Source organism: Hippoglossus hippoglossus, chromosome 17 (genome assembly GCF_009819705.1).
Source record: "Hippoglossus hippoglossus isolate fHipHip1 chromosome 17, fHipHip1.pri, whole genome shotgun sequence".
Lineage (NCBI taxonomy): Eukaryota > Metazoa > Chordata > Actinopteri > Pleuronectiformes > Pleuronectidae > Hippoglossus > Hippoglossus hippoglossus.
The window spans coordinates 9,650,983-9,671,692 of NC_047167.1; the positions used below are offsets into that span (position 1 = coordinate 9,650,983).

The window sequence follows — 20,710 nt, forward strand, 5'->3', positions numbered from 1 at the left end:
CCGGGGAGAGTGTAAAGGCAGCGCCCTGGCATCTATTAGCCATCTCTCTCCAAAGTCCCCCTCTGCTCCAGTGCAGAACAAGCCGAAAAGCAAACAAACTAAAGGGTGCTGGCTTTTCTTCACCGAACCGGAGGAGAGGCACTGGTTCCATGCAGCAAGTGCGTATGAGAAATGTGAGGAGAAAATTAAACAAAACGGCTTTTACGCACAAGCTTTTCGGCTATTTCCCAGAATTGTATATGATCAGAGTGGGTTGATAAACTTAACTGTTAAATAAATTAAAAATAAAAAGTCAGCGTACAGCCTATAATTCAATCATTTTGTTTTCATTCTCACTTATATATTGCCTACATTCATTTAAAGGTGTTGGGCAAAGCTGCAAACCTGAGGTCCTATCCTATATGGGCCAAATTACAAATCACATTTTTAAAAGAATAATAATAAAATCTCCCTTATGAAGGAATTAATTCCTAGACTTTTGTTTTTGAAAACAAAGCTTAATTCCTCACCCTTTAGTTTTGTTTATGAAGTTGAGTGCAAGAAAAACACCGTGTGCAGTCAGACGCGGGGGGATTGGGCGAACAGAATGTGCTTAAATCGATCATATTCGGAAAGAGGTCCAGACGTCACAGGGACCAAAGCCTGCAGCTGGAACATCAACTATCTTATTTACGTGAGTGACGGCGCCGGGCAGCCAATGGGAAGCCGCCGTGGCCCCCGCGAGGCTCCCCCTTAAAACGCACCAGCAGATGGCGGCTTCCCACTGCAGCGCGAGACCGCGAGACAGCAGCACGAGCAGAGAGAGAGAGAGAGAGAGAGAGAGAGAGCGAGCGAGAGAGAGAGGGGATCTGAAGCGAGAGCAACAAGACAAGAGGAGTTTTCCACCGAGCTGAATATTAACTAAACACGAGGAAGAGTGGACCACTAACCAAATCAACAACAACAACAACAAGTGAAGTAGCTGAGAGGAACCTGAAGAAGTCGAGGAGCTTGGATTCTCTGCGATTCTGAGAAGGACGCGACAGAAAAGACGAGTGTGTCCACCGGAGGTAAGAGAACCAACTTCTTAAACTTCAGTTTATTATGAATTCGTGATTTGCAATAGTTTTTTTTAAATGTGTGTGTGTGTGTGTGTGTGTTTATATATCCTTCACTGTTCATGTAGCCTAGAATCTGTTCAGTGAATCTGGATTATTATTAAGTGCAGGTAAAAGATGTGCACGTGTTATAAGTTGTATTATGAGCTGTAACTAAATTGAATTAGTTTAAAACACGCTATTTGCTGAAGTAAAAAAGCAATAACCGGATATGTGATTTTTATTAAATGTTGGCATTTTTTTGTAAATTTCTTTTCTGCACCAATAAGTGAAATGAATTATGGCTACATTATAAATAAGGGGCAAATTTGAAGAGAAGGTTTAATAGATAACCTCATGCACTTTGTGCAGGAGGCCAACAATCACACATAATAAAATAATTGAGCTCCCGGTGTTCACTCCCGTCATGATCGAGATCTCTGCTCAAATTTAACACTCTGGAGTTTAGATTTAAAAAATCTCAGAATCCCTGTGAAGTGACTCTGAACCACATTTACAGAGGAAAACACAAGATAATTTCATTTTTATTAAAATACAATATGTTGTAAACATGATAAAGTCATATCCTCGCAGGGACTGTGTCATCCTCAAATATATTTGATGAAAGCTTCAAGTAACATATCAGGCGCTTCAATCCCTTTAAACCTCCGCCTGGCTCCTGCGTATTAAATATCCTTGAAAATAATATAAATCAAACATGCTCCTGGAACTCTGCCAGTTGACACTGGTGACACAGCAAAGGGCAGATTGACAGGTCGGTCTCTGTCCCCCGAGGGGCTGTTAGCAAATAACATTTCTCCTCATTTAGTCGGATCACAGAGTTGCACTGTACATGCCAATTTACATAATGACGGTTTGATAATCGAAGCATTGAGCAGGAGCTGCCAGGAGGGCCCTGCGGTGCCCGGAGCACATGGAGGCTTATGAATGACAATAACACAGAGCACCGACGGGCCCGGGAGCCATTGTGCTGGATTGGATATGGAGAGGATGAGGATGTGTGCAGGACATGAGCAGAGATGGTGAAGATCCTGAGAGCGACAAAGTTCTTTGTACAAAAATACAAGAGGGCAAAAACATGCATTTCGTTGCTGTGTTTTGCACGATAGAAAATGTGAGGTTAAAATAATCGGCAGTTGCTTTAGTCCCTCAAACTTTCATCAGTGATCCTGACTCAATTCTGCAGCTTTAGAGAAACGATACCAACACGTGCTGTTCATATTTATTCCCCTTATCAATGTTCTTTAACGGGTTAATCAGATTTAATGTGCAGAAACAATAAAAAACAACGCATTAAAATAAACAGTTCCACTACTAGGACACGCGCGCGCACACGTGCCCACCCTCCAGCGCACGCACACGTGCACACAAGGTAACTCCGCACCGGGCCCGTGCGCTGTACGTCCGTCCGTGTCAGCGGTGATGATGAATGGAGGGCCTCGCAGTCGAAACCTATTTGCACTTCCATTAGACGGGGAGCCAAATGGGGATCAACATGCATATTTTTACCCGCGGAGGAGCCATACATCTCCGCCAAAACGTTGCCCCGGGGCGATGGGATAAGAGGCCGCCAGAGAGAGGGGGGGGGCAGCGGGGGGGACGGGGCGGCCGGGTGGGGGGGGGGGGGGGGGGGGGGGCTCCATTCAACTCAAATACTTGGGGGAGTAAAGTAAATGTTTAGCGAAGCACCTTCTGTCCCGGCGAATTAAACTATTCCCCACTGCCCTCTGATCACATTCATCAGCCGCCGCAGCCACTTAATAGGCTGGGAATGGGCACTGCGGGCACACACACGCGCGCACAGACACACACGCACACACAGGCACACACACACACACAGAGGCGCACGGTTCATGCACTGCACTAAAACTGCCTTTTGCAAGAAAGACCACCCAGTCTTCTTCTCTGTTTTAGCCGGTTTAAATTGGTTTAAATGGCCTATAATAATAATAATAATAATAATAATAATAATAATAATAATAATAATGATATCATGCAGGAACAAATGCTTTCAATTGACCTCTCGCTTTTATTATCAAGTCATGATGATCAAAATATGCCAACCTGTGATAGGCTGTATATTATATTGTTATATTAATAAAATTGTCGTTGGTAAAACATTAAAAAACATTAAACTAATTTCAAATTAGCCTATGACCAATATCTAATATTTATAATATTTCAACCATTTCAAATATATAATTGTGTGACCTTTTCAACCAATGTTGATTTGTTGTTGATAGTTGTTTTTAATCTTTCACAGTTTGACTCTAGACTCAATGACTTTTATAAAAACGGACCAAATTAGAAAAAAAATAAATGATGGTTAAAAAAAAAGGTATAATTACAACCTTAAACTTGTGATGCAAATATTTTTTTACAAGTTTGTCTGTTTATGTCCATAACTTGCAGATCCCTGGCTGAGGAGCAGCCTGTCACACAGCACAGAGATTTATATCTCCTCCTCCCTGTGGTCTCTCTGTAATAGTTATAATAAGTGTTTGGGCCGCAGAGATCTCCTGTCCCCCTCCTGTCCCCCTCCTCTCTGCTAATACATATCTAATCGTGTCCTCCAGCGGTTCATCTATGAAAGTCTCGGCCGTGAAGGAGAACTAGGCTACAACATGAGAGTTTTGGAAATTGCTGCCTTTAAAAAAAGACTCGGACATGGATATGTTCCCTCAAAGAAATTAATCTGTGTCGGTGGAAGAATATTAAATGTTCAGGCCTCGGTTCGGTTTATACAAAGGCCAAAATAAACGACAGGCTCAAGCAATGCGCTCAATTTTGCTTAGAAATTAAAATCAAAAGATCAAAATAGAGTCATTATAATTGAACAGCAGCACATTAAAACATAATCCCGGTATCTGGTTACAGGTTTTGCCACCGAGACCCGGAACAAATCTCCTTGTATCATTTTCCAACACATTTCATCAAAGCGTTGATCTGTCAAAGCATCGTTTTCTGCGGGGATTTGGCTTCATGCGGGATCACGGCGACACGTGAACAAATTCATGAATAACGCATCCGTCTCGGTTCATTATGGGAGCCACTGATAATTACCCCAATTTAAAGTCTTTTGTATAATTAATGGCATGAACACAGTGATAATTGGATGTTAATGGATAACACTTTTGTCTGAGTGTGCACATTAAATCTGTTGGCCCTTGAGCGCATGGACCTGCTGTCAAAAAACAAAAAGAAAAAGAGCTGGTGTGTGATTCATATCACTGCATCACATAGACTTTACATGAGTGTTTTGTTTTCTTTTTGTGTTTCTTATGTCTTAACACAAGTGGAGGGAAAGGGAGTGGGTTGGGGATCACACTGGTCACAGCGTCTCCCTCAGCATCCATGCGTCCATCCCTTAAAAGTCAAAATGTCTCTTAAAAAATATGAATCACAGTTTCTTCAGCTCTGAAAATCACCTCCTCTTCTCCTCTTCTCCTCCGCAGGTAGCGACCTCTCACCATGCAGCACTACGGGGTGAACGGCTACTCTCTGCACGCCATGAACTCCCTCAGCGCCATGTACAACCTGCACCAGCAGGCCGCGCAACAGGCGCAGCACGCGCCCGACTACCGGCCGTCCGTGCACGCGCTTACACTGGCCGAGAGACTCGCTGGTAATTGAGTGCACACACACGCACACGCACACTAGCCACCAACGCAATGGCGATGATGCATCTGTGTTATAACCAAACTAAATCATGTGCTTGTTTAATATTTGGAAACAGTGCAGCAAACATTTATGATGGAAATAAAGTATCAAAGTTTTTACCTCCCCATGTGCCCAGTAAAATAAAACCTGCCGTGTGTTTTCTCTTCCAACGGCTGCGCATTTCAAGACATCATCCTGGAGGCTCGCTATGGCTCTCAGCACCGCAAACAGCGCCGGAGCCGCACGGCCTTCACCGCTCAGCAGCTCGAGGCGCTGGAGAAGACTTTCCAGAAGACCCACTACCCGGATGTGGTGATGCGGGAGCGGCTGGCCATGTGCACCAACCTGCCCGAGGCCCGAGTGCAGGTAGGCCTGTTCGGAAGGAAAATCACTGTCCGGGAGACACAACTATCACTGAGTTCAGAGGAGCTTGGCTGTGCGTAAATTTGGCTTTACGCACAGATTTTACACGTGTATTCATATCAGTGTATTACTTCTTTACTTCGTGGACTACGGATTATTTTTGTGGATTTAAATAAGTAACAGAATTAATCAAAATAGTAGAAAAAGAAAAAAGTTAACTTTCTTTTGCATCAATATAAACCACAGTTATATACAATTTAAATTAAAACTAACCTAAAAAAATCTAAATATTGTATGTTTTTTAAGTACTTATTCCTTGCTTACATTCATTAAACTTTTACAATTGTGCCTGCACAAAAGAAAAGGCAGGTTATTCATCTGAATATACAGTTAATTCTAAAATATAGTGTCAATTTAATTTCTGTTCTAATTCTCAAATCTCGATTATGACCATTTGCTTCTAAAGTTCTGTGATAATCAAAACTCCATGTTATCCTGGCATTTACTGACTTTGTGTGCTTTTCACATGTCACTTAACCATTTGAGACCCACTGAACTCAGATATTTATTATCTGTTGAAGTCTCCTCTACAGTTTTTTTTTTTAATTCACTGTTGCTGTTTCTTCTTGTTCTGCCTCAAACTCACCCCCTTCTTTTCTCTTTCATCAGGTTTGGTTCAAGAACCGCAGAGCCAAGTTCCGCAAGAAGCAGCGCAGCCTCCAGAAGGAGCAGCTCCAAAAGCAGAAGGAGGCATCAGGGGAAGGAGGGAGTGAAAAGGAGGACGCACCTCCCTCCACCACCATCCTTCCCGACACTCAGCTGCCTCCTCCATCCTCCTCCTCCTCTTCGTCTTCTCTGGAGACAGACGGTCCCGTGGTCCGCCCTGTGCCGCTGGACATGGAGCTGAACGTCACGTCTGCGGAACACTCAGGCAGCGAGTCGGCGACAGAGGATAATGCCACAGATAAAGAGGACGAGAGTAAATCTCAAAGGGAGGAGATAAAATGTGAGAGAGCAGTGACACCTGGAGACGTGTCCCCCTGCAAAAGGCTCAGCCCTAAACAAGGTAAACACTTATACTTTATTTTGACAAGGAGAGATAATTCCTTTCTTTATCCTTCACAAACTTGTGAATCAGATAACATCCCACATCTGCAACACTCCATACATCCACTGACTAATAATACAATGACTAACTTTATCCCCTCTTCTAACTCTCTGTCCAGATTCCCCCCTGGTCTCTCCATCCGTGACCCCCTCCTCTTCCAGCAGCGGCCTGGCCAACAGCGGTCCTCTCTCTCAGAGCCACGCTTACTCTTCCTCCCCTCTCAGCCTGTTTCGTCTACAGGAGCAGTTCCGCCAGCACATGGCCGCCACCAACAACATGGTGCACTACCCCGCTTTCGACCTCGCCGCCCCATCCTCGCTGCCCTACCTGGGAATGAATGTTAACATGCCCCCTGCACCGATGGGCTCCCTGCCCTGTCAGTCCTACTACCAGTCCCTGTCCCATCATGCCCAGCAGGTGTGGAACAGCCCGCTGCTTCAGGCGTCTGCAGCCAGCGGACTCACCAGCCACAACAGCAAGACCACAAGCATTGAAAACCTGCGTCTGAGGGCCAAACAGCACGCCGCCTCGCTGGGACTGGACACAATGACTAACTGAGAATCAGACTGTACGGAGGACAATGTAAACTCGACCTCAGCATCGGCCTACACATCATCACATCCCACTGCGTGTCTCTGTGACTGTGATCGGCCTTTAGGAGCCGAACTGACCCCTACTAGAGCAGATGGACACAGGACATGCAGAGATGTTCCACAATTAAACCAACATGCACTGGACCTACAGAACTGAAACAGCTTTCAAAGACAAACCACACTTCCATGACCTTATTGACACCTCTCAGCTTCTACTGCAGCTCAAGATCCAAAAGTATCCCACATCCTTTGGAAAAGAAAAACCCAGAAGATACTGAACATTGCATGAATAAGATGCAGCGGATCAAGTGAATGTCCCAAATTCACAGGACAAGCCGTGTTCTTGACTCATGATGACGCTTCCAACAGACATGCTTAGTTGGACCCTCACAACGCCTGAAATAATATAAAAAAAGATAATGTGAACAGCTGACGACGGATGCACTCAACTTAAAAGACAATGCAAACAATGTTTACAAGAATAATGTGAATGAATGAGGCACTTTTGGAGGAATAATGTTTGTTGGCCAGGAGGAAAAGAAAAAAAGGTATCACTCACGCAGCAAAGAGACCATTTCTGTCAAAAGACCATTGACTTTTCAATTAAGAAACGTGGTTATGTACATAGCATGTACTACATAACAGCACATACATAAAAATAAACCCGAGCCATGTTGTCCTCAACAGCATAATTAAACGTGACTAATTTACCAGTTTAATGGCCAGTAATATGCCACTTTGCACAGAGGCTGGCTTGATGATGAGAAAATGATTTCAGTGAATAAATTCTCAAAGCTTTTAATTACATATTGCCCTGGGCTGAGGGAGCTGGGGCGAATGCAATTATGAACATGCATAGCATTTAAAGCAGCCTTTATAAATTCAAAAGGTCTCCACGTTAAACAGTTACAGTAGCAACGTGATTGACATCAATTGGAAATCAATTTCCATTGAATTCACAAGGATATGCTCAACATATTTGGACGATTAGATAAATGCTGACCGGACTCGTATTTTCTCAGCAGCTATTCTTGCCTTAATATTCTCTTGAGGAAACATGCAGCTTGACTGTTAGCACTTGATGAGGAGAACCCCACGCGTCTCTGATGTTTTCTGTTCATGTGTTCTGGCAAGTTTAAGTCTTCATATGAAAAAAAAAGCACATTATTTTAATATGTAAAGTACAAAAAAGTTTATCTATTAATGTTTACTGGTAGGGTATAATTGTAAAGTTCCTATTATGTTGTATAGTTGATAATGGACTCAGATAAAACTCATTTAGCTGTCAGATTGTACGATTGTAATTGCTGAGCTCACCGGCAGCAGCGGCCCCTGTTCATCCCTCCTCTCTTGGTTGTCTGTGTACAGATCCTGGGTTGAATTAATATTTTATAGGTGTTCAGTTGTTTTTTTTTCCCTCTGGAATTGACTTAAAAGAAGCAGTGGAACAAATCTGGGTCGTTGGAAAACCGCCACCCTCTGCAGTTTGCAATCAATCCAGAGAGAAAAAAAGCCTGAAGTCAAAGAAGGTGAAGAGATTTCAGTGAATAATTGACCCGAGTCCTCTGTGTCCTGCTGTCTTGACTCTATTTGAGTTCCCTTGTTGCCCTTATTCTAATGCTGTCCCCCCCCCCCCCCCCGACTGTCTTCTGTCAAACTACTCGGTCCAGTGGTAGATAGATTTATGATGGAGGAGAAAGTGATGGGACCATCAGCAGTGTTGTTTCCTTTTTCTCCTCCCTAACAATGTAGACTTGACCTAGTGTTGTTGTAAAATTATCATTAAATAAAAACATTGCTTGGAGATGTTTATATGGAAGAGTTCTCTGTCTGTGCTGGATATTTGGTGGATCGGGACCAAACTGACATGGGTGACGATATGGGCTAAAATTATATCACGATAAAAACTCTCATATCAGTCGATATTGATTATTATTATTACAATAATTATTAGTTCTTTTAGGTTTTAAGACAGATTTTTGTTCCTGAGTGAAGGTTGTGATTTAAACTCTTCTTTATGGGCAGATAGTGACAAACAATAACTAAACAGCAAAACATTTTACAAATCTAAGCATATAAGCATTATATCAATACAGATTGTTCTTTTGTTATATTGCTAATTATTATAATTATTAATTATTGTTTTATTGCCCACTCCTATATGCATTGTTAAAAATCGAGTATTAAGCAAAGAAAAGCTATTGATTGAGTGTACATGAATAATTTTGTTTAAACTCATTTTTTACATAAAACAAAGTAGACGTAAAAGAAAGTGAAATATAATACAAAGCTATATATTTACAGTGATATCAGTCCAGCTTTTCTTCTGCCTCAAAAATGAAATAACAGAAGAAAGGGTGACAGTGTGAGGAAAAAGAAACAGTGAGATGAAGAAGAGAATCAAGAACAACTAAAAGGTGGGAAGAAGGTAAAATTAAAATTACAGGAAAAAATTAAACGTGAGTTATTAGGAGCATAAGAGGGACAGAAAAAGACCAACGTAATCTGAAAAATAAAAAGCTGCGCAGAGACATAAGCCATCCCCAATGAATAAGCAGGCCATTATCCTGAAGAATGACGGCCCGGGGCGGTGATTATGCTGCTATTATATCTTTAACAGCATGGTTTGTCAAAACGCACAGACCCCCACCCAACTGTGCTCCTACACACACACACACACACACACACACACACACACACACACACACACACACACACACACACACACACACACACACACACACACACACACAGACACAGACACGCACACTCACACTCACACTCACACACACACAAACACTTGGACATCTCTTCCATATCCTCCAAAACATGCCCTTGCTCTTCCCGCAGTAAAACTTTACATTCTGTCTGTGTGACTTTGCTCTGCTGCTAATTGAAATGGCCTCTTACATACATTTGCCCCTCGGTGTGTGTAAATAACAAATGCAGCCGGTGCCGGCCGCTGCACTGAGGCACAATCCGACCGTTATGAATGAGCGCTTTCCAAAAATCGGATAGAAGGGGATAATGATCTCACCAGATTAGCAGCGTTAATGTGGGTGTAACACCTCACCCTAACCTTGTTGTGTTTTATTACACCACATACATGTGTGTGTGTGTGTGTCCTCGGCCAAGGGCATCCCGATCGTGTGACTGATAAGATTGTGGTGTTGATATGCAGCCGGAGTGAATGTCCTTGTTATCCAGGGGAGGAATCTGTGCAGCTACACAGCAGGATTTCCTCCCATGGGGCCGAGGAGCAGAGAACATAACACAATATTCTTGTTCCAAGTGTTCTCTCTTTTCTCACCACCCATCCCCCAAACACACACACACACACACACCCCGGGGGTTGAACAAGGATTGCTATATTGTACTGCTGCAGGGTCAAGTGTGTTGAGCCCTCGGTGCTGGATCAGGTGCTTCCATTTCTAACACTCAGGGCTGTATATTCACCACTGATGCCATAACCACCTATTTATAGACCGACACTCATCTCCATCTACTTTCCTTTAAGTAAGTGATGACATGTGTATGTGTGCGTGTGTGTGTGTGTGTCTGTGTGTGTACGTGTGTGTGTACTTATATCTTTGTGAGGACCATTTTAAACATAGACCCTACAGAGTGAGGACATTTTGACTGACCCTCACTTTTTTAAAAGGGCTGTATGAGGGTTAAGACTTGTTTTTAGGGTTAGAATTAGGTTTAGGGTCAGGGTTAGGCATTTAGTTTGGATGGTTAAGGTTAGGGTAAGGGGCTAGGGAAAGTATTATGTCAACAAGTTTCCTCACTAAGATAGAAGTACAAACATGAGTGTGTGTGAGAGAGAGAGAGAGAGAGAGAGAGAGAGAGCATGTGAATTCTGTGAAAACCGCTGCCTAAGAAAGAGTAGCCAACAACTCCCAGCTATGGAGCCGATACTTTAAAACTCTGGTTGTCTTAACTTCTCAAAAAACACATTTTATAAAAGTAACTTGTAAACATGTAAATATTGCAATTTTATGTTGTAAATAAGACTGTTATAGAAATGACACGTTTTACACGTTCTCAGACAACACACACACATGCACAGACACACACACATACAGACACGCACACACTGAGCCCCCAGGAGCAAGCCCCACCACACAAAAATCACAGTGTACCATTCAATCAGAGCTTTTTCCTCCCTCCTCTCCATGGTTCTCTTAAAGGTTTTAACCATGGCGAGAATGAAAAGTGCCAGCGTTAGAAACCTTGGCCCATTGAGGAGGTGACAGGGTCTGCCAGAATATGATCCTAATCCTGTTTCCAGCATTCTTTTAGCCTACTGGCATTGCCATTTCACTGCATATTCTCGGAGCTGTCAGGCCCAGGGAAATCCCTCTAATAGTGCATTGCCCAGATACACATCAAAGCCCTCCTGGAAACCACCAGCAGGAACTTAAGGCAGAGGGAAGCAAGTATAATCAGGCTCACAGCTGCACATGCACACGCAACAAAGCTGAAACTTAGCTGGACACCATCATTCACGCTGAAATTTAACTCGTACATTATGCTTGAAGATGTCCAAACTTCTCTAAAAAATTGGCATGGCAACAATCCTTGTTCTTTTCCTGGAGGCGTTTTTTTAAACTGACTTTTATTTTTGATATGTTAACTACTTCACAGCGGAAGATAGAGAGATGAGATAACTGCAGGAAAAACAAAGAGAGTGATATCAAGAGGCAAACAACAGGTGTCTAAACTGCATATCCTGGGCCAGCCTCCTTTAGTTCCACTTCATCTTCCATTTTCTTCTTGTCCTTTTTTTCTTAAACACTCTGACTGCCATCTCGCCCCTCCCCGGGTAATCTTCTTAGAGAGAAGAAAACCCCCATTCTCTGTCTTCTTAATCTGTCTGCAGCCTAAACCTACGGTTGCATTTCCAATGCGGGCCCCACTAAACTGAACGGCACTGCTCTCAGCCAGTTCATGGAGTAACATGTCTGCTGTAGCAAGCTTTTTGGAAGAAATTTAAAAGGGAAGTCTTCAGTTACAAGGGGAAATGCCTCAAGCAATTTGTAGCTACAAAAAACCCAGGGCAGCCGCAGCCACATGAAAAACACAAAATAGGACTCTGTGCTTGGAACTGCAATTAAAACTGTAGGGAAATATTAAGCAGAAGGGTTCATCAATCAAACATCAGACGAATTAAAAAGCTTCATTATGTAAATGCCAGTAGTGGAAAGTAACTAACTACAGTTATTCAGGTACAAAAGAACAATTTTGAGATACTCCCCCCCCACACACACACACACACTTTTATGCCACTTAATGCTTCGCCACTACATTTCACACGTACAGTTTATACTCCTCTTGTCTTCATTCATCTGAAAGTTGTTACCCTTCCCTTTGTGATTAAGATTTTGCATTAAAACCATTGTTGAGTTTATAAAATACAATATATTGTTAATGATTGAAACCAATCGGTTTATTAAACATGTTTCAAATATCTGTGAGATGACAGCATTGATTTCCCCTTTGAAATAACCACAAATATGTAATAATCTCATCACCCTTCAGATTTATCTTGTAACCATTTTAAGGGGACCAGCCCCTAAGTCGGGAACCATGTGACTACATTTGTATATGAAGAAATCACAACATTACAATACTTCTTGCACACAAACATGTTATTATATGTCAGAAGCCACCTTTCTGCACAATGAGTGCTTTTACTTTTGATACTTTAAACATAACTTGCTTATAACAGTTAAGATTGCAAGACATTTATTTGTAATTTGTAATTGCTTATTTTTACTTAGATTTAACATAAGATATCGTCATACATCTTTACTGGTTTATAAAAAAATCATACAAATCCAGTACTCCCAAAGAGAGAACTTGCTGGTTGAGTTGAAACTTTGCACCAAAATGATTTAAAGAGATAAGAGATATTTACTTATATATAGATACATAGTCTGCCCAAACACAGCATGAACAAAGTATCATGAAAAACACAAATGCAATCATGACAGATTGTAAATTTGGTTTTAGAGAAGAGTATGCGATCGAGAGCATGAAACTCTACATGTGAGATTTACTGTTGAAGTGGTAAATCTGTGTTAAACAGAAAAAAAAAGTCATCACATAGTATGGAAAATAACCCCCGGAGAGAATAAAGGGGAAGAGAGGATGTTAACTTACTCATGTCTCCTGCTCTTGATTACTCTAAACCTCCTCAGTCTGCAATATATCTTTCCCTGTAAACTAAAATATAAATTAGTTTTTGAAAATAGGAACCTCTGTAATCTGGAAAAAAATCAAAACACCATTTATCATTTTCTGTCTGACCTGTGGCTGAGACAAGCGAGCAACCAGAGAGCACATCCTGCTGTGCTCAGTCTACACAGAGCTTTTTCTGACAAAGACCCCCACTAGTGAAATCCTCTCTCCCACCACAGACTGGGACATGATCCTGGGTTTGATGAAAACAGCAGCATCTGGTTTTAATACACAGACTATAACTAAGACACCATTTCCCTCCAGGTGTGTACCAATAAAACATAAATACACATGAACCACTGAAGACACAAAACTGAAATGTCAACAGTCGCAGGTAAAAACCCATTGAAACATGTAATGTAACCCACTGAAGACATATTTCTTTTAAGATGTTCCATTTGCTTTCTGCTGTCATTTAATAACCTGCTGTCCCTGTTTCAATATACAGAGCTCATTACTAAATAGTACAAGATCATTCATTCAGCATCGGAGCGAGTGTTGTATGAAGTGAAAATATTAGACTGTGACCGTGTGTTGCATCTTTATTGACCAAAAAAAAGGCAACATTTGTATTTGAAAACACAACAGAGGCATGGTTGTGCAGTTAAATCCATAATATTCATCTTTCTAATACACAGCATACATCTTCCTAACATAGGCTTACACACGGGGACGCAAATGCACAGCGCTTCATTGGCTAATTCAATAATAAAGCAGGCAGCCAGTCGAGTCTATAGACAGGCAGAAAAGAGAGTAAGTCATCTCAATAGTCTGCCGTCTCCTGAGTGTTAAAACATGTAAATTTATGTAAGAGCCCATAGGAAACACATATTTACAATACGTTTAGGTAATCACAAGATGTGCGAAGAGGCATTCAAGACCCTGGAGACGAAAGCAGTCAATACAAAAATAGTTTTTATGTGTCATTAATTCCCTCTGCATTCCCCGATACATCCCCCTGTTACCGCAGTAATACAGTAATCACTCACAATCGCACAGAAAATTATCTGCACTCATCTGTGGAATAAAAAAGCGGAGGGGCAAAACAGGGCGAGACGTCCTATTTTAGCTCTTTGCTGCCTCTTTAATGTTCATCTGGGAGCCGCATGGCTGCCGTCCATCCCTGCACGGGGATGGGAGTCGGCTCCTGCACTTGGAGCAGCTTAATGACGGTGGGATGTGGTTGGTGGACTCATTAGACACACGCACACGCACACACACACACACCTTTTTTCACGCAACATTGCCTGGGCAGGACAACATAAAGGGTCATCGGCAGTGTGATGGAGAAAGAGGCACCTCCACGCTCACATTAGGTTGATAAGAGGAAACGTTTCACCTCTGGGTGATGCCGATGCAAAACGGAGTCAATCCAGCAGTAATAATGAAACTTGCACAGATTCAGATGTGAGAAGCCAAATGGTCAAATAGGTCATTACCTGTTCATTACGCCCTCCTTCCACACAGCCCAATATTACATTATCAGGCAAAGCCATCAAACCTGATGAATTACCATGATAGTCATTTTCACTGGAGACTTAAAGAGAGAAGGTAATTCTGACAGGAATGTGAGTTTCACTAATGTGATTCCACAAACTGATACATACACACATACTGTGAGAAGTGGAGTTCCTGGAACCTCTATAGACACATGTGCTTAGTGCCCTCTAGTGGGCAAACAGTATAGAGGATGCCTTTACTCTTTAGTTACTGTTGCCACCTATGGGGTAAAAATAAAACTGCAAGTAAAATACACACCACAGAGCTGGTTCCATACCTCATCTTTTTTCTATTGGGTTGAAAACCTTTTTGTATTCAAGGACTCCAAAAGTGAAAGTTGGCATTCCTCTTGGTGTATGAGTCTCCAAAGGTGTCCAAAACAAATAGTTCAGAGCTGTCCAGTGTGTCCACAGTCATGTCCATCAACTGGAGACTTCATTCACTCCGATGTTGGAATAAGTCAGCAGCCAAATGTGCTGCAGTTTGCAAGTGTTGAAAAGAATAATGGGGCGTTTGTGTCGCTCAGTACTCGAGAAGTCCACAGGCTTTGGGTCAAATCGGTTCCTCAGCTTACGTCAGCCTCCTTAGCTTGCACATGTAGATAGGCCCAAAGTTAGCCGCTAAATGTGGGATGACCATCTCACCCAAGTGGAGGTCAGGGGCGAAGTGAAAGGTTTTCCTAAACATGCGCGTGAGGGGGCGCAGATCGACGACCTGTAAGTGAACATGATTGGGAAATGGGGGGGGGGGGGGGGAGAAGAGAAAACAAAAAGGTCAAAACAGTCTGTGTGATTTGGGGTTCTGTTTTCATTATCAGGGAATTCCTACAGTCACAGCAAGAACAAAGCACATACAAGAGAGAAAGTGCAAAAGGTGAGAGAGAATGGCGAAGTACTAATATGTACAGAGAATATTGAAAAACTACACATATATACGTGTGAGTGTTTATGAGGAGTCACTTTCCTATTAACAATCTATGACTACTCAATGTGGGAGATGCATCTCTAGTTTACAGTTTTTGATACCGACAGTTTGTCTGACTGACCTCAACGCTGATGCCGTGATTCTCTCGAGCCAAGTGAACGGCTTGTTCCACCACACTCAGGTTCTGGATTTGAGAGAGCGTACAGGTGGAGTACATGATCTCCCCACCTGGACATGCTGCTTGGATTCCCGCCCTTCAGGAGAGATAGCAGGGTTATTCATTTTTTATAAAATAATCATGTTCACTTTTAGCTTTAAGGTAGAATCGTTAACTGTATATTGAGACAAAATGTAATCTTATGAACTGCAGTCACACAGATACTTACAGCAGCAGCTCCAGCTGTAGCTGTGGCAGCCTCCGTCTCTCTCCAGTCCTGATCTTATTGAATATATTATTGTCGTCTTCCATTAGTGAATGTCTGTCTGTGGTGCAGGGAACGTCCACAAGGACCTGGACACATAGAGGAAAGGAGGATGTGGACAAAGTTGAAGTATTTGGAAATACATGTGATTATTCGGGTACTGCCTATCTGTACTTTTTCTGAAAAAGGATAAACATGATTATGTGTCTTACTCGGTCAAAAGTGTTCCTCTCGATTTCCCCCCACTTGGTTCCATCAAAGGAGGTGATGCGTAGGTTCTTTTCTGTAAAGAAGTGCTTAGGAATGTAGCTGTGTAGGATCTTTCTCAGTCGTAATGTCCGAGGCGCAGAGGAGTCATTTACACACAAAAACCCTTTTCAATAAACACAAACAGGGAAAGGTTAGCAGCAATTCACTGACAGAGCAACAGAACTACGACTGACAGAAAGAGAACAGGCGGGGGAGATCACTCCACTTACTGATAGCCTGCGTCTGAAGTAAAGCGAGGGTCTTGCCTCCTGGAGCAGCACAGAGGTCAAGGACATTGTGACCTTCTTGAACATCCAGTGCAAGACAAGGCAGCACTGACGCTGCGTCCATCAGGTAGTAACCCAGCAACCTCTCTATGTCTGGCCTTAAGAGAACAAGAAAGAACTGAGCGTCAATCGTGGAAGAATACACGGTTCTCAAATGTTCAATTAGTGGGTCCTTTTAAATGTATATATATATATATATGAAAAAAAAAACACTTTACAAACTAGTTACAAACTACCCGATTAAAACCCAATTAAAACCGCAGGGCCAATGTCAACAATGTTTTCTGATTACTGACAGCAACAGTCTCCTAAAACAATTTAAATAGCCAGGCCAATTCCTTTGTTTTTGTTACACAAACCAGGGTTTTTAAAGTCTTATGTTTTTCCTGTCAATCTTTTCTAAATTCCCTCTAATGACAAAGCAAAAACTGAATTTTAGAAAAGTTTGAAAATGTATTAAACAGGAAAAAGGAACCCTTTTCCATTTCAGTAGTCATATCAAAACTTCAATCAAAATGTTTGGCCAATAAGTTGAATAAGCTCACCTGGCAGGTTTGAATCTGGTGAGATCTCCTCGTGGAAACACTACACACTTGATGTTAGGACTAAGCTTCAGGGGAGACAGCAGCTGATCCTCAACATCAGATTTCTCCACAGGAACATTATTTGATTCCTCCTCCACACAAGTCTCAGATTTCTCCTCCGAGTATGGCTGAGCTGCAAATGATTAAGAATATAGAAGTTACATTTATATAATATAATAATATGACTTTAGTTTCATAGACGATTCACATTGAGATAATAAGGTTTGGATCATAAATCTGGAGGAAACTATAGTGTAAAATAACATATCATCCTAGTCTCGGACAAAAGAGATTTAACAATTTTAGACTCCAGGATTTATCCCAGAGCAAGAGATAAAAAGACACATGCATTAGATCAGGATTAAAAATCTTCGCTTAAAGAGAATGAGTATTTAATGTGTAATTATGTATGATTAAAAAACACAACAGTAAAATTCATGTAGTGAATTATGACGTAAAATTACTTTTGACGAATTCAACTTAAATGATTGCTGATCTCGATCTGAAAGATTTCTAAGCTCTCAGTAACTAAATCTGAAATCACAACACTTCTTAAAACTCTCTTAAACTAATGTCAGGTTTACTGTGAACTCTGGCAACACACGCCTACCCTCTGTATCTGTGTCGTTGATGAAGTCTCTACATCCCTTTGCTTGAAGGTCTGCCAGGACGTCCTCATGGGAGAAATTGTTGAGCAGGGCTCCGTATTTCCTCTCGGACAGTAAGGCCACTCGGACCGACGGCCACAGCTCTCCCAGATGGGCACTGTAGCTGGTATCAAAGTGCTGCAGGGCCAGGGAGGAAGCTGGGCACTTGGCACGTGTAGCAGCCTGTTAAAACATTAAGGAGGCCAAAACATTGACTTTAAATGGTTTTGCTTTAGAGCTGGATGACATGGCCCAAAATTTAAAAATTCTCTTATCAATCAATATCGATAATTATCACAATAAATGCCACAGTTTTATTAATTTAAAGTTTAAAGACTGATTTTGCTCCTAAAGTTGTAGTTTTAAAATTCTTCTTTAAGAGCAGAGAATTACAAACACTATGATTATATTGCCCAGTCGTGTTTTGATATTCTCTTTTGTAAAAAATGTACAATGAAGAGCACGATTCGATTTATATTCTTCAATAAGAATAAAACAGTATGTAAATTATATCTTGATGAATCAGAGTAACAGTAGAAGCACAGCAAAGTTACTTTATGTCTTGTACTTGACTATTTCATGAATATATTGTGTCATATATTATATTTAGCTGCAGGACTCACTGTCATTTGTTTTAACAGAGATAATAACTATTTACGTTTCAGGGGCGGACATTTTAGTCGAGCTCTCGCTGGCCATGGTGCACACATCACTGTCAAAAGGACCTTTGGTAGAGATTTACTTCATGTAGCTATGTGGCTAATGATAACTAACAGATAAAAATATGGTGTTATCGCTGTTTCATCCACTGTGTTACCAACGTACCCATTTCTCTTTCACTCGGTGTCTTCTGGGCGTTAAACTCCTCAAATCTTTCACTTTCCTCAGCAGCAGTCTGGTGTCCATGAGCAGCGCCATTACGCTGTGCGACAGTTAATTGGGTCCGACCCCGCTCCGACAGCCCAAAACTAAAGTTCCCCCACGCATGAACTATCCCGAGGGGGTGGGCCTTAGACAAAAAGCAAGTTGATGATTGGACTAGAGTCACGTCAGTAACCTTTGTCCACCAATGTGAGGATACTTCCGTTATTCCCTCTCGCCGTTTCCTCTGTGTGACCGACGCTCCGACCTCACCGAGCAGCAGCAGCAGCGAACCCTCCCGGCTCCAGCTCCCGTCCTCTGCGGCGATTCCACAGCAGCAATCATGGTGTTCGAGAGGAAGATGATCACGTACGACGACCCCGACGAAGAGGTAATGAAAACACCGCTTCATGTCCCTTAAATCACCATTTTACTCAGTGTATTAAGCCAAGTTACACAACCGCAGTAGCGTCAGCCCGACTCTGGGTCAGTTCTGTCAGTTCAGTGTCAGCTCTATGGAAGAAGCTCAGTTAAATGTGAAGAGTCACATGTTGACGATCGGGGGAAAAAGTCAAATCAACTTCTACTAGTTTCAGTCACCAGATGTAGTGGGCTCGTTTTAATGATGACTGCTCTAGAGCGCCCCCAGTCTGTTACATATATATCACGTCAGCGAATAGTTCCTCTTACTATGTTGGTTTTAAATATCTAGTCAACAACAACAGTTCAACACACGTGTTGTATTATGACTGTAATTTTAGCTGCATCATTACATTTTAAATTTCACATCAAACTAACGAAACATCTTTTTATCTGTTGCCACTGAACAGGAGGAAGATGCACCTGCAGAGGAAGAGGAAGAAGAAGAGGAGGAAGAGGAGGAAGAGGAAGACCTGGTGGTAAGTTTGTTTTCCATGTATTTCATTAACCTTCATTGGGTATGAAAATGAACTCATCTATCATCATACACACAAAGCTCCCTAAGGAGAAACTATGAACTTGAGGAGACACATACACAGATGCACTGCTTTATGTATAACTTTTTATGTATAAAAAAAATTGTATTTTTAACACATTGCGGTTTGGCACTAGTTCACTCAAGTTATATTTATATCTGCATACTACCATGGGACTAAATAGAATTGTACTTGTAAGATTCCTGAATCACCTTCGCAATCAGCAGCTCAGACTAAGAGCTGTGTTGAAGTCGTAGCCTAATTTCCCCCGATATATAACATCCAGCACATTTCTCTCTTGTCCGTCTCAGGACCCTCTAGAAACGATACGAGCCAAGTGCGAGCAGACTGAACACTGTGTGCACCTCAAGGAGCGTTTGGAGGTCTGCGAAGCGCGGGTCGGCTCCAAGTCCAGCACAACGGAGGAATGCACAGAAGAGCTCTTTGACTTCCTGCATGCACGGGACCATTGTGTAAGTGAGGGTGGACACGAAGAGCCACTCTTTATTTAGATTATAAAAAGACCAGAGTACAGATAACTTGTTTTGTGAAGAGCTCAATCTGTGCCGCACTGATGTGAACTGTTCTGCTTTCTCACTACAGGTAGCACACAAGCTGTTCCACATTGTGAAATGACCGGCCTGCCCACTTCCAGAAACTATTTATGCGATCAAATTGTAAAATAATCCAGACAGCTCTGAAGACTATTGTTCTGTTTATTAATGTAAACGAGTTTTCTTGGGTCCCTGGAATAAACACATGTCACATTTTCTTTAGATCTTGCAGATTTCCAGACAGTGTCAAAAACTGTTACTAATTAATGAATCGCTGCTTGTATGGATGATGGACGCATACGTTTTAAATGGTGTTGAATCATCACCCATAATGTAGTAGCTTCATATGCAAAAGTAAATTTGCTGCTCCAGTAATGGAGTTTACCTCAGGTTTGGTCATAATTCATCATTCTGACTAGAAAATAAAAAGGTGTTTGTTGGTTTCCAGTTTGTCAGAGTTGCTCTTCATCATTTTCCACACACCTGTGGTGAAGAGGTGATTGACTGTAATTTCAGTTTACAGAGCTACTAAAGAAATTAAGGCTTCATTTTACAAAATCGCTAAGGTGATAAATACAATTATCAGAATAATCAGTGATACATGTTATGGTTTTAAAACAATACTCCAATCTCATGAATTTACTGTCAGGTTTATTGAA

The 20,710-nt window shown here is 41.8% G+C and overlaps 3 protein-coding genes across 6 annotated transcripts; 2 read left to right on the forward strand and 1 right to left on the reverse strand.

Annotated features, from left to right (window-relative positions):
• Nucleotides 1–730: 730 nt before the first annotated feature.
• On the forward strand, nucleotides 731–8,625 carry dmbx1a (diencephalon/mesencephalon homeobox 1a). 2 transcript variants are annotated; one of them, XM_034614443.1, is made up of 5 exons: nucleotides 731–1,049; nucleotides 4,553–4,721; nucleotides 4,929–5,123; nucleotides 5,790–6,186; nucleotides 6,347–8,625. In XM_034614443.1, the coding sequence occupies exons 2-5, from the start codon at nucleotides 4,569–4,571 to the stop codon at nucleotides 6,784–6,786; spliced, it is 1,185 nt and encodes a 394-aa protein (XP_034470334.1). In that variant the 5' UTR covers nucleotides 731–1,049; nucleotides 4,553–4,568; the 3' UTR covers nucleotides 6,787–8,625. The 2 variants fall into 2 exon arrangements, with proteins under 2 accessions (XP_034470334.1, XP_034470335.1); XM_034614444.1 differs by having other exon boundaries at nucleotides 732–1,049; nucleotides 4,553–4,722; nucleotides 4,945–5,123.
• A 4,970-nt stretch (nucleotides 8,626–13,595) lies between these two features.
• nsun4 (NOP2/Sun RNA methyltransferase 4) lies at nucleotides 13,596–18,651 on the reverse strand. 3 transcript variants are annotated; one of them, XM_034614441.1, is made up of 9 exons: nucleotides 18,506–18,651; nucleotides 17,644–17,863; nucleotides 16,995–17,166; nucleotides 16,393–16,547; nucleotides 16,126–16,286; nucleotides 15,878–16,002; nucleotides 15,613–15,745; nucleotides 15,100–15,281; nucleotides 13,596–15,066 (listed from the first exon to the last, which is right to left on the reverse strand). In XM_034614441.1, exons 1-8 carry the CDS (start codon nucleotides 18,596–18,598, stop codon nucleotides 15,138–15,140), a joined length of 1,203 nt encoding a protein of 400 aa, XP_034470332.1. In that variant the 5' UTR covers nucleotides 18,599–18,651; the 3' UTR covers nucleotides 13,596–15,066; nucleotides 15,100–15,137. The 3 variants fall into 3 exon arrangements, with proteins under 3 accessions (XP_034470332.1, XP_034470333.1, XP_034470331.1); XM_034614442.1 differs by having other exon boundaries at nucleotides 13,596–15,281; nucleotides 17,653–17,863; XM_034614440.1 differs by having other exon boundaries at nucleotides 13,596–15,281.
• Nucleotides 18,652–18,769: 118 nt separating this feature from the next.
• Nucleotides 18,770–20,496, forward strand: LOC117778671 (cytochrome b-c1 complex subunit 6, mitochondrial-like). Its single transcript, XM_034614416.1, has 4 exons — nucleotides 18,770–18,932; nucleotides 19,372–19,440; nucleotides 19,809–19,970; nucleotides 20,101–20,496. The coding sequence occupies exons 1-4, from the start codon at nucleotides 18,885–18,887 to the stop codon at nucleotides 20,131–20,133; spliced, it is 312 nt and encodes a 103-aa protein (XP_034470307.1). The 5' UTR covers nucleotides 18,770–18,884; the 3' UTR covers nucleotides 20,134–20,496.
• The last annotated feature ends 214 nt before the right edge of the window (nucleotides 20,497–20,710 follow it).